At 47.1% G+C, this 19,218-nt stretch overlaps 1 protein-coding gene across 1 annotated transcript; it reads right to left on the minus strand.

The window, feature by feature from the left end:
• Positions 1-211: 211 nt before the first annotated feature.
• Positions 212-18,049, minus strand: wapla (WAPL cohesin release factor a). Its single transcript, XM_076014077.1, has 20 exons — positions 17,738-18,049; positions 16,737-17,141; positions 15,385-16,087; positions 13,908-14,215; positions 12,883-13,007; positions 12,122-12,217; positions 11,564-11,722; positions 10,539-10,675; positions 9,738-9,849; positions 8,161-8,391; positions 7,341-7,452; positions 7,097-7,194; positions 6,859-6,935; positions 5,867-6,042; positions 5,579-5,694; positions 5,174-5,434; positions 4,650-4,866; positions 3,499-3,587; positions 3,294-3,389; positions 212-2,289 (listed from the first exon to the last, which is right to left on the minus strand). The coding sequence occupies exons 2-20, from the start codon at positions 17,113-17,115 to the stop codon at positions 2,224-2,226; spliced, it is 3,558 nt and encodes a 1,185-aa protein (XP_075870192.1). The 5' UTR covers positions 17,116-17,141; positions 17,738-18,049; the 3' UTR covers positions 212-2,223.
• Positions 18,050-19,218: the final 1,169 nt, after the last annotated feature.

Here is a 19,218-nt window from a genome sequence, read left to right on the forward strand (position 1 = left end):
TGCAGCGACTGCAGCAACATGTTCATGTTGTCTCGTGGCTGTCTTGTATGAAACGGTGACGACGCTTGCAAGCAGCCTCCTCACCAACAATGACACGGAATCAATTAATGGATCAAATTGAGTGAAAACCTCCACAAGAGAACTTCCTATTGAAGACGTTTAAGGGAAAAAGGGAAAGGAAAGAAACAAAAGACACAAAGGAGCAAACTCAAAAGTATCAAGTTTTTGTTGTTTTTTTTTTTTGTTTTTTGGATACAACTATTTACATGTAACCAAAGACAATGTCCTTGAAACAGGTACAAACAGTATTGTTTTCCTCTTCTGGCAATTTTCAAAACAACTCAGAAATATTGTATAAAATTAAAATATCAGCTTCAGGGAGAAAAAAAAAACAAAACAAAACAAAACAAAAAAAAACAAAGTAGTCTAAGCATTTGTCCATTAATCGCTATGTACAGGTGTATTTACATTCTAAAATTCCATTCAGACCAGAAATTTGCAAAATAATTAACAGTAAACACAGTTGCGGCTGTGACGCCGCGGCCCTACAAACCAGATTAAGCTAATCTGCCTATACAGGTATGGCTGTCATTCAAATCAGTGATCACACATGAGCAGTAGGAGGCGGCGGCGGCGACGCATTCGTGTGCGCATCATTCCATCTAAAAACGACACCGAAGAATAAATAAAAGCGTGACTTTCGCCAAGAAAGGTCTAAAACGTGAAGCTTCGCGTGGTCGGACATGAGACACGTGACGTCGTGATGGGCAGGAGCGGGAAAATTCCAAGAATCAGACAGAATTGGTATTGTTTTTCAATAAAAAAAGATTTGAAATTAAATTCTTTTAATGTGCTTTATGTCCAGTCACTGAAGCGCCTCACATGGGATGTATTTTTTTGAAGAGATGTGAATGTTAGATGATGGGCGTCTCACTGTGTAAAATGTGCTGCAATTACAAAGCAGGAATTAAAAACGTTAAATTAAATACATTTAAAAACAATATTATCATTAAAAACTCCAGAGGGAAGCACGGCCATCAGTTGTCTTTTTGTACGCAATTATTCACACCCTTTATAACAATCCGGTTAAATGCATAATTCATTTGTCATGGTTGAATAATTGGAAATGTTTAAATTATCTAAGAAGAACAAAACGCAAAAGATAACGGGGGGCACATTGGAAGATTCAACAAAATCATTTCCAGGCATCTCCAAATAACCATTGTCACGCAGTCCTGAATTTTTAAGAAAAGAAAAGAAAAGAAAAAAAAAACAACAACAACAAAATTCATATTCAGATGTCATGTGTCAATAAAAAAATGCCCTCAAAGAAGAATTTAAATGGAAAAGAAAAACTAAGAACGCTTACACAGCTCCCTAACTCACACACAGTTTGCTAAATTAACGGGCACGATGAGAACATTAAAATCCCGGAAAAAAAAATAAAATAAAACAAAAATTCTAAAGTAACCCAACCTTTCCCTTGGACATTCAAGCCAACCGCAAACACATAAAGGGATATATGCAATAAACGATAAAATCATTCCACAACAAGTCTTACGGATGACTCACTGGGAGGGGGGAGGGGGGGTCGTTTCACATGCGAATCCACTTCACCCTCGCCGTCGATGGTTGGAGGAGGTCGGAGGGTAAAACGAGCCGTAAAATATCATTCGGAGGCGGGGGGTGTGGGGGTGGGATGGGGGAGGGAGTTGCAACTGAACAGATAAGAGGCTCAGCCTCATCTCTGTTGGAGAGGGGGAGGGACTTCCTGTATCAAGTGTCCTCGAACCGTGGGTTCCCCCTCCCCCACCACACACTTCTGTCTGCACCCGAGGAGGAAGCTCCACCCGCGCGTCTCGCCAGCTCCCAGGGCTTTGGTTCAGGCTGTGCTCCGGAGAGGAGAGGGAGTGGAACTCTTCTCATTCCTTCTGCTTTTTGCTGTTGTTTTTTTTTTTTCAATGTGTGTGTATTGCATCAACACACCTACACGCCTACGTACGCCTCGTCATGGGTGGGTGGGGGGGAATTCAGAGAGATCACAGCAGCGGAGAGGTCGAGGGAATGATGATGATGACGACGACGACGACGAGTCTTCTGGTGACTCCTCCTCCCCTTTTCGTGTGTGTGTGTGTGTGTGTGTGTGTGTGTGTGTGTGTGTGTGTGTGTGTGTGTGTGTGTGAGAGAGACAGAGAGAGAGAGAGTTCACCGCGTGGCCGTCCGCTAACAGCGCTCCAGGTACTCGATGACCCGGGTGATGGACTTCTGTCCCGTGGTGCCCATCGCACACTGAGAGCAGACAGGGACAAAGACAAAGAAGAGGAAGAGTGCGTGAGCACGGCTGAAAACGGGGGCCCGGGGCGAGCAGGTGCACAAAGCGAGCGCTCCCTCCCTCGCCGCAGACATGTGGCTGCTGACAGGATGAGTCACCTGCTGCGAAAACACTCACATCTGGGAGCAAATGAAGGTTCATTTGAGGGTTGTTTTCTTTTTTTTTATTGTTGCCCGTGTGTGTGTGTGTGTGTGTGTGTGTGTGTGTGTGTGTGTGTGCGCGCGCGCGCGCGTTTCTAAATTTTTCATTCACGATGGCAACACTAATTATAGCACTCGCATCCGCAAACGAGTCTGATCACCGCTTGATTAATGACGGCACGGAATTAATGAAATGCCAGCCAGGCTGTGCGAGTGATACCAGTCTGATTTGGTGGGTGGAGGACGGGGGGCAATTTCACATATTGATCTTTGCAACCTCCTCGCACACACACACACACACATTACGCTTCCTCGGCAAAAAGCGGCGCGTTAATTAGGTAAACAGAAGGAGAAAGTTTCAGTTTTTTCCCCGACAAAACGCAACGTAATCTCCGAGAGCAGCGGGGAGAGCGGGGCAGAGGGCGGCCAAAACTGCAATTACAAGCGAAAGCGGAGAGAAATCGGCCGCACAAGAATCACTGGGCTGCAAAATGGCCATTAAACACCGGGGCCGAACGCTGAACAAACATCGGTTACGCCAGCTTAGCTGTTTGTTTTTTTCTTCTTCCTCCCTTATAAACTTCAAAACAAATTCCTTGAGCAAAAACCTCAAGCCGTGCAGACTGACGCCGACATTCACCGAGAAGCCTCCGGCCACGTTCACACAGTGACCCAACCTTAACGCGGAGAGACTACGTTTACACGGAGACAGATTTTTTTTAACACACATTAAAAAAAAAAAAAAAAACACGTTCGCCAGAAACGACTGAAAACAACGTAACACCTGAGCCTCGTGCGTTTTGTGCGTCGTCAATACTCACCGTGAGGTTCATGAAACTCAGGAACTTCTTCAGCATTTCCGTCATGATGGAGAAATCCCCCTTGGGTAGATGCTCCCGCACGCAGGTCACATTTACCTGCGGCGGACGGAGGGTCAGTGTGAGGGTGGCAGTGGGTTGGGTTGGGTTTGGGGGGTGGGGGGGTGGGGGGTGGAATTGTTGCACAAACGCGGTGCGACTCTCTCACCTGGCTGCCTTGGCAGAGGCATCCCAGCAGCAGAGCCGTGTAGGAGGCCACGATGCTGTCCTCCATGTGTTTCCCCGCGTGCTGCAGAGCTGCAGTACACACAAGGAGAGAACCACAAGTCCGTCAACTCTTTGATCTTCCCAGGCTGTTCTTGATTTTGGTGTAATTTCTTGCTTTATTCTAGAGCTGCGACCAACGACTATTATTGTTGTTGACTAAGCTATCCATTTTTTTTTTTTTTGATTAGTCACGATTATCGTCTTTATTTTCACTACCTGTTTTGGACTTCTGTTTGATTTCGGAATGTGGGCGTTGAACGCCAGTGCGTTTTGTGCGTCATTGTAACGCACGTCTGTGTAATTTGTACGTGGGACCTCTGAAGGGCCTATCCGAAATAAGTGGAGAAAATTCAGAGTCACAGCCGCACAGACACGTGCACGCTGGGGGGGATAAAAAAAAAAGAAAAAAAGGAAGCGTAGGGCAACTTCAGAACCGATAGAAACGTCGCTCCCACAACAGGCTGCTGCGCCGCGGATGAGCGCCGAGCCGAGTCGATGTTTTATCGTCTGAACAGAAAGAGCCGCGGGCGACGCGAGTTCCACTTTAAAAGGCTCAGCGTGGAAGATTAAGCAACATCTAATGATAAGATGGGGGAAAAAAACGCACGGCAAACAACGTTAATCCCCCCCCCCCCTTTTCAGACGCTCAACTTCTTGTACAATGAGCACAAAAGGCACTTAACGAGCAGACAAAACACACACAAACACAATGTCGGCGGCGGGCAGAATTTAAAGCCGGGCGACTTCCGCGGATTTAAAAATGAACGGAGAAATAAATAAATCGTTCTCCGTGGTACCGTTGAGCCGCTGAGCAGAAAAATAAGCAATTACATAAATTACTAATTATTTATGAATAATTTATTTGTTTCGAAAATTGAGAAAAAAAATATCAGCAAAGCGGTAAGTTAAATGAAATCATAAATATTACTTAAACTGTATATGTACATATATATATATATATATAAATGTGTAATTATTCATACATTTAATTATAATTAAACTTAATTAAAGTAAATTAAATAATTTTATTTTCCACTAAAATTGGGCTTTGTCTCTGCGTCACTGAGCCCCCCCCCCACTCCGGCCAATCACCTTTGTTGAGGTCCAGCTCTTCGTCCTCCTCCTCCTTCTTCTCGGCCTCCTTCGTCTCCGGCTGGCTGTCGTTGGGCTCAGCCGCCACCCACTGGATCTCGCCCGACGTCTCCTTCCACTCGCCGCTCTGGTCCAGCGCCGGCTTGGGCGCCTCGCTGATCAGGTCGTCCGTCTTGGCCTCGGCCAGGATGGCGGCGCGCTCCCTCTCCAGGAAGAGCTGGATCACGACGCACACGCAGAGTATATCAACACGCTGGGACTTTTACGAATACACAGTGAAGTCAATCATTAAGCGCCAGTTGAGGAGAAAGTGGTCGTGAATGACGAAGACGCTGCTGGCAGCGAGGTCGGAGTGCGTCTCCAAATTAATCTCCGACGCTTATTTTCAGACGTTCGGACAACTTTGCACCTCCGTCCTCCTCAACGCTTTGAGGAGGACGGAGGTCTCGCGGGACGAGGTTTTACGAGAATTACGCAATGAAAACTCAGCTAGTGATGGAGTCCTGGCAGGGCTCCCATCCTACCTGGACCAGTGCAGGCAGAGCTCCGCTGACTCTGGGCCTGTCAGACGCGTCTCCCTGAGTCTCAGCTGTGCTCGCCGCCGACTCCTCCGCCGCCGCTGCCGCTGGTGCTGCTGCTGCTGCTGCAGCGTCGGCCTGCGCCGGGTCAGCGGGCTGCATCAGGCTGTCCTCCAGACAACTGTTGTCCAGGATGTACTCCATGTCTACCAGACAGTGGCGGTTCCTGGCGCTGTACTCCACCAGGTTAATGAGCAGACCCAGACCCTGGTGAGCGAGGGGAAAGAAAAACAAGATGCAAGTCACAAAGGAGGAGGGAGGGGAGTTGGGGCGAGGGGGGGGGGGTCTATTTGACAGTGGAGCGGCGTCCTTTTGTTGTTGCACCGTGAGAGGAAAGGAGAGGAGCCTCACCAGCACTCGCACATCAAAGCGCTGCTCCTGGGGGATGTAGCGGGGAACTCGCAGGACGCAGTTTAGAGCCGTCGTGATGAGCTGGTCCTGCTCGCCCGTCTTTGTGCTCCCCCACTCTGCCGAGGAGAAACAACAACCGGCGTCGCCTCATTATCCAAGCAGCGCGACGCAAAACGCGGCAGAGCGTCGTGATTAGAGGGGGGTTGGGGGGGTGGATGAGAGCGGTAGATGGGGGAGGGGAGGCTGGGGATGAGAGCGGTAGAGGAGGGGGGGGGGGGTGGTGGTTACCGTTGTCGTGGGTCAGGTTGAGCAGCACCCCGATGACGGCCCGCATGCAGTCCTCCACCGCCTTGCCCACGTTGCTGAAGCTGCAGTGGGGCAGCAGCGCGCCCGACGACAGCACGGAGCTGTTGTTGAGCGCCCGGCTGTAGCGCTGGATCATGTCCTCACAGTGCCACAGGGCCCTGCGGAGCATCGGGGGGGGGAGAGAAAAACTGATGAGACACAACACACAACTGAATGAGGCTCAGTAGCCGCAGTTTCCATGACAGTTTATTGCAAAATAAAAGCGATTTTTCTAAAAATTTCCATTCCATTTTTTTCATTACCAGTTTTTTTATTATGATATTTAGGGTTTATGCAATTCTCTGGGTAATGGAAACGCAGCTAGTGTGTTTTCGTAAGATCCTAAAATTAAACATTTTTCTTCTGTGACGGTCAAATGAAATATTTCAGATGTTATCTTCGTACCTCGGCACGTTTGGAAGGAAGCTTGCGTCTTCCTCAGAAGCTCACCTGGGTGGTGTTGTGTGACTGCGTTTATATCAGCTGCTATCACGGAGGCGTAACGCACCTGTCAGATGTTGACAGCACTCTCACCGCATGCTTTTCACCGCCCTTCCCCATGATCCCCAGGACGGAGCTCGAGGTCTGGGAGAGCTTGTACGCCCCCCCGTCTCTCTTCATCGTCCTAATCCATCATCCTTCGCTTTCTGATCTCAATCGCCTCCCTGATCCAGCGGTGGTGTCTACCCGTCATACAAAACTACCCATGTGACCTTCTGAGGAAGATGGGAGCTACCACCGTCCGAAAACGTCAACGTACGAAGAGAACATCTCAAAAGAGTCATGTGTCTGTTCTAAAATAAAAATGCTTACGTTTGTGCACAAACACACACACACACCGAAAACAAAAATTGGTGTTTAAAAGTAAAGTTGTGAGAAGAGCGCTGGCTCTCCAGTCGATAGAGCACCGTGCTGCTGCTGCTGCTGCTGCTCACCTGGCACTGGAGATGATGAGCTGCGAGTCTTTGTAGGCGATCAGGTAACCCTGGTTTTCAGGGTTCTGCACCGTCACCTGTGGGAGGGGTGGGGGGGCGGATGAAAGCAGAGCGGAATCAATAAGACTCGACTCTTTTAACGAGTGATCTTTTTTTTTTTTTTTTTTTAAACTTCAGAAGAGGCGACGAGGTGTTTTCGAGCGCTTCCCGAGGACTTTGCCCACGAGGGGCTACTCACACTTTCGAGCACCCTCAGACACCTCTCGGCGCCCCATAAGGACGCCACCAGGTTCTCCTTGTCGTCTTCTTGACCCAGGTTCTGCACACACTCCTTCACTGGAACGTCACACACACACAGACACACAGGCAGCACAGCGCGTGACTTTCTGATGTCCTTGGAGCTGCGTCAAAGTCGACTGCTGCAGCTCCGGTCCCCTCGGGATAGCAGGTGCGTGTCCGCAAGCTGCTTCTCGTGCGCCTACCTTTGTCTACGATGTGGTCCAAACCCCCAAGCAGCCGCAGCTCTTCCTTGAACCAGTCGCCGGCCCTCTTGGAGGTGAGAGAGAGCAGCGTCTCCATGGCCAGGTGTCCCGTCTGCAGCGCACAAGTCGTGAAGGCACAATATTAAGCTCCCCAATCGATGAGTTGAATCGATTAATCGATTTTAAATCAAAATCAAATTTATTAATCAAGACAATGTTAAAAAAATAAAATAAAAGGAAAAACGTAAAATCGATCGGGAAATATGTTTGCTATTTTTCTTGAAAAATAAAGATCAAATATTTGAAATAATTTATTTGATATCTTTTGTAGTTTTACCAAAAAGAAAAAATCAAAATCGAAAATCAAGTTTTCAGAGAAAAAAAGGCAGGATTTTATTTTTGTCCAAAATCAACCAAAAAAAGTGACGGTTTAACATCAAGATACTTGGCATTGAGAAAATACTTTTGTATTACATCATTCAATGAGCTCCATTTCCAGACATATGCAGGGCTCCACTTCCTGATATGCACAATTTGTAATTGCATAGCAGTTTCCAGTTTGATTTTGGAATTCAGGCCCCTTTTTTTTGAAATTGTGAAACTATTCAAATTGTGAAGCGACAAGCAACAGCGACCTTCTTAAAGCCTCCTTTTTCCTTCACGCTGGTTCAAGTCATTTTAGTTTACTAAACACTGAGCAGTGCCTGCTACCGCAGTGGGCTACCAGGGAGGAGCTTATTACCTTTTGCGAGCCCTGAAACTGTTCAAATCCACATTTCTGTGGGGAAAGGTTCCATGTTCATTTTTGCGCACCACCCACCGTGATGTTCTCCAAGTCCAGGTGCTTGTTGTGCACGGTCGCACACAGCTTCCTGATTTTCTCCTTTTCCTTCTCCACCTCCTTCTCCGTGAGCTGATCCTGGTGAGCCAAGTGATCCTGGTCCAGCTCCAGCAGCTTGATCATCAGCTCCAGGCAGGCCCGGTCCAGGTCCATGTTGAGACGGTCCCGACTCAGGATGTACATGAGGGCGGCCGTGCACAGAGCCAGGTTCTGAGGGAGTGGGAGAGCGTGAGCGGGCGGCCGTTACTGGGAGGTGTACAGTGATGCCGAGCACGTCGTGCACGGCGAACGCGGTCGAGTCAGAAGACAGGAGGTGGAAAAAATACAAACTTCAGACTAAAAGTTTGAAAATCACGGTGGATTAGAGCTGCAGCGTAGCTGGGAGAAATACCAGATTATCAATCAAACCAGACATATGTTCAGGGACTTACATTCACATCATTAGAGGTTTTTTGATATGGCTTCAAAAATAAATATATAAACATTTTGCATCACAAAGTCCGTCCACTAGTCCCTGGATCATTGCTTTAAATGCTTTTTAGCACGAGCCTTGATGTGACCATTTGTGTGTGGGTGTGTGTTGTATTAGATGAATGAGCTTTTTCGTCTTTAGTTCACATATAAAGCAGTTAAGTTGTATCATGAAAGGCTGCAGCAGAAAACCCACTGTTGTTATCACCGGAGACAGAAGCTGCGTTTCCATGACAGTTTTTTTGCAAAATAAAAGCGATAATTCAAAAAAATTTGACAACGTACAATTGCGATTTGCAAGCGTTTCCATTGAATGGTTGGGCCAAGAATAGTTGTTACATTTCTTTTTTTTTTTTTTTTAAGCAATATTTGAGAGGTTTTCGACGTTTACCAGTTACCAGTTTTTTATTGCGATATTTAGGCTTTGCGCAAATCCAGGGTTAATGGAAACGCAACTTGAGACGGTTAGGGGTTGAAAAGCATTCAGTTGGCACCTTCATCTTCTCCAAAGGTCTGACCATCTATTGTTGCGGTTTGTTTTTGTCTTTTAAACTAAACAGAAATAGAAAAATGCTCAATTAAAGCCCAGGCTGCTGAAGATACTTGTGTGTGGATGTTCCAATGAGATATTTCTCCATCGGTTGAGGATGGGTCGCTGCTCACTGCAGACCTGCTGCTTCTAGCTCTCACTAAACAAACTTTCTAACAGCACTGTTCGATTTTTTTTATTTTTTATTTTTTTGCCTTGCTCCAGTGTCAGTTTCTACCTCAGGAGTGCCTTTCTGCTGTATTTCACCGCTGCAGGCTGTAAAGCCTTGGCGTCAAGCGGGCTAAACCATGAATAACCGGCACAGTGCTATTACAATAACGACTCTCGTTTGCACCCTGGTGCTGGTTCATGAATCTCCTGCGGCCTCCGCCGTCAGCCGATGTTTACACCTGAACCAGCGCCAGTTCCTACCGGACGCTTTTGATAAACGAGGGCCCTTCAAGCTGAACCTTGAGCGAACGCTTTGTCCTGAATGGGATCAAGCGCGACCAAACATAACAGGAACGGTCGACACGATGAGTTTGCGGTTACTGACCGGGTTTTGTGGAGCGTCGCTGAGTATTTTGAAGACTTGTGCCACCTTCCCTCTGGCTCTCAGGTGCATTCTGAAGCCTGGCATGGCGCAGCGTGTGGCCAGGCTGATTATGCTGCACAGCGAAGAAGCAAAATAGTCAAGTTTGCGTTTGCACCGGCGCCGCCAATCCTCTCCCGCCGGCTGCATTTTCCTCTCAATCTCAAGTTGTCTGTCTCGTTTGGACGCAACTTTTTAAAACATGTTTTATTAGAGGGCGGGGGGGGGGGAGAAAAAAAAAAGAATACACACACAGTTGGAAAATCAACCCAACAGATGGTGAAAATCTGAAGACGAGCAATCAGAAGAGGGACAGACGAGGAGAAAACTAAACAGAAGTTACAAACGCTCCCCCTAGAACCAATATGCTGATTTGTGTGATGGTTTAAACGCTAATAAAAGCATAAAGAGTATAAATCCAGATGCACGGACACCTTTTATCAAAGCCGAGAATGTTTGCGTTGCATTTGTAAGTGTAAGACAAACTGAAGGCATGTTTTCATTTCTGATCCCCCCCCCGCCATCTACTTACGCACACTGCAATCTGCTCGACTGCAAAAAAAAAAAGACTTGTTTTACTCTGCTGTGTTCAGCTTTATGTGCCTCCATTTAATCAAAGCACCTGTTTCTCTTGTTCCTTTAAAATAGACTCATTTGCCGTCTGACCAACTGTCTGACCACAGGCGTTTGTAAAACTGGATGAACTCGCTCTGTTAACCTGGTAAAAACCGTCGATAGCCGTCCACGCGCCGCCGTTCTGCTTACCTAAGGCACCGCGTGTTGAGCGGCTGGCTGCTCTTCAGCCCCGTCTCCAGGTACTCAAAGTCGTCGGTGAACTCCTGATTCTCGCCGAACTCCACCACGTCGTTGAAGTGCTTCACGTGCTGCACCACCGTGTAGAGCTGGCGGAGGCGGGGGGTGGAGGATGAGGGTTAATTTCACTAAAAATGTTCATTTTGTCTTCATTGATAGATTACTTTTATTTCCTTTGTTCAGACAAATAAATTGGGACGTAAAGATGTTTCGACTGTGACTCCAGTCTTCCTCAGCACAGTCGAAACTGTCAAGCAGGTAAAACCTTTACATCCGAATTTATTTGTCGTAACAAAATAAAATAAGGGGTTCATCGGGTTCATGGGGAAACGGGAGCACCCGACACCACCAGTAAAACCAAAAAACCTGCTGGCATTGTTACATTTCTCTGTGTAAAAATCCATTAGCGGCAATAGCTGACTGCGCTAATACGCTGGTCAATAAGAGCTCAGCGTGGGCAGCGGCTCCCCGATTGGGAGGCGACGCTGTGTGTTTGCTCCCATCGCCGGACGTGCTGTTTGTGCGCTCAGCGTGGCACAGGGAGGAGGGTCTGGCGGGTGACACCGACAGGCGTCGGGGGGGCCGGGGGGTGAGGGTGGCGTGGCTGCAGCTGAAACCACTTAACCTCGGGAGATCAGTGGCTGACTGGCTGAGCCGCGGTGCCCTCGCCAATCCGTAAATGCCAGGAGCCGCGGGGGAGCTTCGATGAGCGGCGCCGGGGCCTCGTTGCCGCTGACAAACCGCGTTGGCCATCAAATCAACAAACGGCGTGTTTGACAAGCATCAAATGAATTTAATCCCTCTGCTGTACGCGGTGGGGGTGAGAGCAGTCGCATGAATCGTAATGATTCTACCCCCCCCCCTCCCCCCCTCCTTGCAGGCGGCAAACCGATGAGGAAAGTGGACACAAACGGAATGAAGTTTTGCCTGCGTTTGCACAGATGCTGAAGGAGAGAATGAAACTGTTCCCGACTCACCTCCTTGTGCTCCTTCCTGCACTTGAGCGCCGTGACAATATCCTGGTTGAGCCGCGTGGGGATGGTCTCTGACTTGATGACTTTGGGCGGCGGCGGCGGAGCTTTGAACAAGCCGTCATCTTTATGGGAATTGCTGTCCTTGCTGCTTGATAAAATAGCCTGAGGACAAAGAGAGGCGGACCAAAAAAAAAAAAAAAAAAGAAAAGAAAAGAATGGGGCTCATACCGAGGCAACAAAATCTGCTTAATGACACGTCCACAAGATTCTACACAGCCCAATACCCTGCTAAACGCACAAGCCCCTATTAGGCTTTGTTAACAGATGTCAAATGAGGTAGTGCAAAGTCGAGAGCTACTTTAAAATCCCAGTTGCCGCACTCAGATGCGATCGTCTCCAAATCGTTAATCAAAAAATAAAATAAAATCTATAGATACGCTTCAAAATAAAATATCACAAACACAATCTTTTCACAAATACCGAATCGGCAATTTGCACCACTGGCATGCTAATAACCTTAACAGAGCTGAAACACAACCCAACCAGAAGCAAATATCCTACCGGAGCGGTTTGGGAGCGAGACAGCGTGGGCGTCGGAATCTCTTCAGGTTCGGGCTGGTTCCAGTGGCGAGCGTTGTACACGGCTTTAGCAGGCGACTGCAATCCAGGGCAAGAGCGTCAAGAGGAATCAGTTGCATAGAAAGCCTTTGGCATCGTAGCTAACAATGGTTGCTACCAATCGATGCATGAATGCCATACAGGCGTCAGGTTGAAGGTTGAATTTTTTTTTTTTAAATGACACCTAACAAAGAACGGCACCGAGGAAACACACTGTGTGCTGCAATCACAGTGACAGACTGAGAGAAAAGTGAAAACTTGGAGTCCCCCGAGCGGCACAATGAAAGGAGTCAAAACGACACGCGGCCCCTTGCGTGACTCCACGCTACAGAGACGCTGTGTCATGGATGTGGAAACGGTAAACACGGAGCATAAGGGAGACAGATCACGAACAAAGCCTGGAGCAAAGCCTGATTGTGAAAAGTAGAGAAAGTGTCTGCGTTACACAACAATAGCGAAATAGGTGTTTTTGTGGATCAAAATGAGCCTCCCTGCAGGGCAACACAACAACAACGGTGAGCCTTCACGCAAGGTGCACGCCACAGGCTGCGTCCTGCCTCACCCGCCTGCCATCACAAGTTGGAGGTCTGTAGAATCAATTTTGGGAAACCAAAGTGCAAAATATTTTCTCCTAAAATAAATCGGACATAAATTGTCACTTCAGTGCGTCGTGAACACAAAAGAACTTGACAAGATTGTCGTACCTTTTTGGGTCCGCTGAAAATCTTTTTGAATCCTGTGACCGGGTCCTTGGATTTGTCACCCACTTTGCTTCCCTTCTGGCCCTCGGTGCCACCAGGACTGCAGTCATCAGAGTAGTCAAAAGCATCTTGTGGAGGAAACGGATTGTTGATGGCAGGTGTTAAAAAAATAACAATAATAAAATCACTGTGTGTGGGTGCACCAAAAAAAATTCCTTGAGTGAATTAAACGACAGGATATTCACTCGATGCTGCAAGAGGTTTCGTTGAGGGTAAAAGTTTACACAAGCAAAGCAGACGGCATCACATTTTATATTCAACGTTTCACAAACACGTCCTGGATGATAAAGCCATGCAATATTGGGCAACTGAAATCAGGATCTCAAACAAATCCATTGTGTGGTTCGCAGGCCTGTGGCACTCACACCACTGATGGTGGCGGTGGGGCGTTGTTTTTTTTTTGTTTTTTTTCCCTTTCCCTTTCACTTGTTTCTGTTTCGATGCAGTTGGCATGAAGCTGTTTGCGCATTACTGCCACCCTCTGCTCCAGAGCACCGACTTAACAACGCAGTCAGATTAATCTTCCTGCAGTCACACAAGTGGTGCGGGATCTAAGGTGGTGGTGGGCAGGAGCAGTGGAGGGGAGACTGAACCAATTAGATTTTCTCTGCAGTCCCACAGTCTTCAGGTCCTTCCACACCGGGCAAAAGGCAAAGCGACTTGAAAATGCGAATTTTAGCAACGTTTTTTTTTTCTGTACACACCTAGCGCAACGGATACGTGTATAAAATTCGCCCAGCGACTAAAGTTTGGCGCTCTCTTTCGCGGTGAAGGAGAAACAATGGGTGTCGGTGTGGAAGATTCCATTGACTTGAAGAGGTTTTTAAAAAAAAAGAAAAAAAAAAAAAGAATTATTCGCCTTGCGAATTTGCATCCAGTGTGGGAGGACCTTTCCAGTTCCATCTCCACCTGGTGGTGAGAGAAGCCTATGAACAAGCATGTGGACTACATTAGGAGGAGGTTCTCACCAGTGTTGCTGCTGGCCTGGCTGTCCTGGGAGTCGCTGGTGTGGGGGCTGTCCACGCCGGAGCTCAGCGCCGCCAGCGCCGCCGCCGCCTTCTTGGCCTTCTTCTCCCGGGCCTGCGAGCTCTCATCGTCGCTGTCGCTCTCGCTCAAGTCGTCGAAGCCAAAGTATTTGATCTTGTAGCTGCTCTTGCCCGCCATGCCACTCTCAGGGCGTTCGTCGCCCTCCTGCTCCTCCTTGTCTTCGAAGCCAAAGAACTCCAGCTTGGTCTCGGCCTTGGACTTCTTGGACTTTGCCTGCGGGGCTCGGTACCTAGCGGGGAGGATTAAAGACGCTTGGTTCTCTGTTTGTTAGCAGCACTGAAATATGCAAAAGTAGGTGTTCAAATTTTCTGAACATCAGTAGATTTTTCTGAAGAAGCCAAGAGAGCAGAGGCTGCAAAGAGCCGTCCAGACATTCAAACTAGAATGATTTTTTTTTAAATATATCTTTCACAATTACAGTGAGTTATGGCAGAATGGCTGATGTCACACTGAGTTAGCAGAGATTGATTGTGATGCTGATGTAGATTTGGTAAGACGTGCCATCTCTGCACTCCGTCTTTTGTGTTTCAGAATTAAGTTTCACGTCCACGAGTTAATATTCCCCCCACTGTATCGCAGCCCTGCAGCTTTTAACCAATTTGTTCAGCCCGCAGTGCTGCGTTCCCAATCTGCAAATGGGTCTCTCTATTCCTGCAATATTTCACACTGATTTAAGAAGCAAAGTGCGCAGATCCCAAAACCAATTTCATTTCAAGTTATCATCAAGCAACGACTTGGACCTCCGCTGAAAGAGCACATCCAAATACAGTGGACTGGGTGAAACAAAAGCAAGCAGTTCTGTAAATATGATTACTTTTGGGCGCCAGGGGGCAACGGGGTGAGTGAAGTAATTAAATACTAGTTTTTACACTGGAGGTTATAAATGGTTGAGAGGGAGACTATAAATTTTACATCGAGCATATGAAAGAAAAATTTAGATTTAAAAGAAAGAATCTAACTTTTATTTAATTGTACCATTGCTTTTAATTAAGGAAAGACAATTTCTGCATGAGATTTTCCAGTCTTGCCCGTTTGTTTAAAATAGAAAAGAAGCCAGCAATAACTACCAAAGACATTTTTTTTTCACAACAAACTAAAAGTTAAACCAATTCCACAATTTCTTGGCAGGGAAGCGTTTCATCTCTAGAGGAAAGTGCTTTTGCATTACTGAGGACAAGAAAGGCCAATTACAAATTTTAATAAGCTGAATGGCCCTGTCAACAGTTTAGTGAAAAACAAAAACAGCAGTAATGTACATTTTATTTCATTCTATCCCTCTAGTATAAAGCTTGTGTCAAAATCAACTATTTTCTTCTCTGGAATATTTTGCACATTTCACCTTAAAGCAGGTTGACGCTATGCTCACGGTTACAGATCACGAGGAGAAAAACCCCTTACCTTGTAGGTTTGGGAGGAAGAGCGTCTGATTTCTTCTTCATCTGACCAGCATCTCCGATGTCGGCCGGGGCGGCCGCAGGGACCAGCTCGTCGATGCTCCGCTCTACGGAGTCGTGGATGGTGACGTTGCACACTGACACGCAGGACGGATGCAGAACCGTGTAGTCCCGCACCCTCCCGCCGCCTCTGCCAGCAGGCTTGGCCGCCGGCTTGGTCGCCGGCTTAGCAGCGGCTGCAGTATTACCCGCACCAGCAGGAAGGGCACTGTTGGGTTTATTGTGGGCACTCGCTTCAGCGGACTTGTTGCTGTTCTCAACGGGCTCAGGGGACATTTTGTCAGGCTTGCTGGGCCGCTGGTATTTTTTGCAGTTGGAGGCCCTGAGGGTAAATGGGGAAGGGGGGATGTTGTCAACCGGCTCAGGTGGAGCCTCTGACTCGGCGTTCTTTGCCTCCTCCGCTGATAGCAAGCCGTCAGAGGAAAACGCGTGAAAGTCTCTACTGCCGCTTGGTGAGTTGGAGGACAGTTTAATGTCTATGTTGGGAGTAACGGACGCCGTCCTGTGGGACGCTGAGGCGCTCTGGTTAACTGAAGGAAGTGTGTTTGATAAAGATGCACCATATTCAGGTTTCTGGTTGCTGTCTGATGAACTCTTGAACCAGGACCGATTATCTTTAGCATCCTTAACTTCCGATGTTTGCTTACCTATGAACGGGAAAGAAATTTTACATTAGATGGTAGGCAATAACTAGTATCACGGTTGGTGTTAGTAAATAATGGTAATTTTACTAATCTAAAGAGTAATTAGCACTTCAATGGCACCTTTAAATGAGAAAACCAAACAAAGCGGAAGAAACCAAACAGACTTGCTGCGAAAGGCCAGAATGGGTTAGAATAGAATAAAATAGCCTTTATTGTCATCGCACTACAAGTAGTTACAACAAAATTGCGGTTTTGAGCTATATTGCACCCTCGTTAAAAAAAAGATCACTGATCTCAAGGAGATATGAAAGGTATACAGTCAGTTAAAAACGATGTAATAAATATAAGGAAATGCTTAAAAAGTGACAGTGTGCCAGGTTTGTCCATCGTTTCTACTAAAGCGTCCATTTATAAGATAGATAGATAGATAGAGACTTTATTGATCCCTTTGGGATGACTCCTTCAGGGAAATTAGGATAAATTTTCTTTAAGGTACTGAGAGGTCAAAGGTGGTCAGAGGTAGACTGTTCTTCTGGCAGTTGATGGTGGTTTGGGGGGTGTTATGGCCTCACAAACACAATTTAACAAACAACGTGAACTCATTTCACCAGAATCAATTCAACCAGGCATAAATAAAAAAATGCCAACTTACTTGCAGGCTTGGCTGCTGAGCTTGCAGCACTCGGTGCAGGAGTCACTGCGGTAGCAGCTGTGGCTGTTGTCTTGCTTGCTTGCTGTGCACTTATTTGCGTCTTGTCACTCTCACCGACTTTCATCGGGGACGCGCTCTCTTCGTCGCTGTCAAAGCCAAAAGGGTCCTCCTCGCTGTCGCTGTCCTCCAGCCTCGGCCTCTTGGACAGCTCGGAGACGTCCGCTTTTACGAGAGACCTTTTGGTCCCCAGCTTAGCCTTGTACGTGGTCTCCCCCCATCTGGTGGTCAGGGTGGGCTTCCTATTGGAGAAGACCTCTTCGAATTTGGAGTTGGCCTCTCCCCCCTTGCGGTTGTACGTTTTACCGAATCTCGATGTCATGCCGGCTGCTGTGTGTTACACATTACCTGTCAAAACACACGCAGAGGACGTTCAACTTTGAAACGAGCCACGTCTACGTCTAATGAAATATGATGTGAACAGCAAGCGTGACGCGTCCCATTTGCATCATCTTAGTAGAAGGTTTCGGGTGTTGTTAGTGTTTGCTCTAGCGTGAGCGTTTGGTCTGGGTTGTGATCGGAGTGAACAGTTGGCTGGTGGCACCTCGAGTTAGCGCGGCTAGCCCGGTAGCTTCGGAAACCGCGCTTCTGGTGTCACCGATTGACTGTGCAATAACACAGATGGCTACAACGATATGGTTTGACTTCAGAAGCAACTGGTGTCAATTCTGTTTTTTGTAGCCAAACTGTCGGAGCAGTTCAGTCACTTATGCCGATTGGCTCTTGCCGGGCCTGCCCTGGCTTATAAAGTTACTGAGAAGTTAGCCATTAGCCGCTAAACTGTGCTAGCGGCAACTTAGTCCGCTGTTTACATTTCTTACTTGGCAATGCAAAATTGGGGGAAATGTCAGGTTTTAAACACGTGTGGGGAATTCGAGAATCACAAGTGACTGCGTCAATTTTGTTTTTATAGAAAACCCGCCGTGCGTAGTGGCATCGGTTACCTTTTAACTCTGACGACGGGCGAAACGTCCGCTTGTTTTCTTAGCCAGCCGGCTAGGCCTGCTCTTCCAAGTCGCTTACCAACCAAACGGCTAAAGTCCGGTCTGCTGGGGATAGAAACAACACTAGAAGCACACTTCCGGCCCGGATGTGTCCCCGAAGCAATGCTCGTTCCGGAGAGGAACCCGACAAAACCAGCCGCCTGTTATTTTCGTCTATATGCGGCAGATAAGCCAGACTTTTTGCATTCTGTAGCGCAACTGACGGCCATTAAAATATCCCCTCCCTTCGCGTTCCCTGGCAAAACTGCTATGCATTACACCGAGCAATTTCAAGCGACCAATCAGCTGTGAGCGTGGACTCGCGGTGCCCTCATATTCGGTCAGTAAACACGGCTCTGATTGGTTCAAAGCGGAAACCATAATACTCGATAGGGGGCGCCGGAGGACCATAGTAAAGTTGGTTCAAACTTGAGGAGTCGCCAAAGGCAGGGCAGCGCGAACGGTGTCCCCTCCTCCAAGTCACTGACTCGCATGTGCAATTTCTACGATAAAAAAAAAAATAAAATAAAAATTTAGGCTCAAGTCAGGGTCAGAACTCCCCTTTAGAATTTCAAATGGCCTCTTCGAATACAAATAATATGTTTTTTTTTCTTTGTTTTTTTTTTTTTCTCAAATTGGAGCTGTTTAATCAGTGACTGGTGAAGAAATGTCCCGTTATGTAAATATGAAAAAAAAAAAAAAAAAACTAGGCCTCACCATGTGTAAAGACACGCAGGTTGCAGAAATAAACACATCAGCAGCAGCAGCAGCAGCAGCAGCAGCAGCACTGTTGAAGACAGCCTGGATTTGCAGAGTCTTGTGGTCCTAACTATATCAACATTGAAAATATTATTAAAATGAATGACAGCAGCTTTGCATGAGAGATGTCAGCGGATAATTGTGTCTCATCCCCCGAGTGTAACTTTCGTGTTTTATTAGAGTGATATCAGAGTCATTGTTGACAACCATCTTGAATAAGCAAGTTAACACAGCTGTCCAGTCTTGTTTCTCGGTCAGGCAGGCAGGCACGCCGTGCATGCTTTCATTGCCACCACACTGGACTATTGTAACTCACGCTGCACGTTTGAACCAACTGCCTGTATATAAATTACAGCTTGTCCTGAAAATAGCAGGCAGACTATTCATCAAAACCCCAGAAAAGAAAAAAAGAAGACTGCATCGATCTAGTTTTAGCTTTTGCCCCCACAGCTTCTGGTAAATCTGACTCTGTGATCTTACTGATAAGTTTTAACAGTCAGGACTTGCATCCGTGTACACATCTGCTGATATCCAAGAAGATGTGAGATTAGGTCAGGTATTTAGATATATCTCCTGTTCTTTGGAGCAATATCCCTGAGGGGAAACTCTTCTTTTAAAGAAGAACCTCTCAGACTTAGCGGTGTGGATTTATACTTTTAATTAATTCATTTATTTCCAATTTT

The sequence above is a fragment of the Nelusetta ayraudi genome, unplaced genomic scaffold (assembly GCF_046127955.1).
Source record: "Nelusetta ayraudi isolate G7.1 ecotype Tasmania unplaced genomic scaffold, CSIRO-AGI_Nayr_v1 ptg000165l, whole genome shotgun sequence".
In the NCBI taxonomy this organism is placed as follows: domain Eukaryota; kingdom Metazoa; phylum Chordata; class Actinopteri; order Tetraodontiformes; family Monacanthidae; genus Nelusetta; species Nelusetta ayraudi.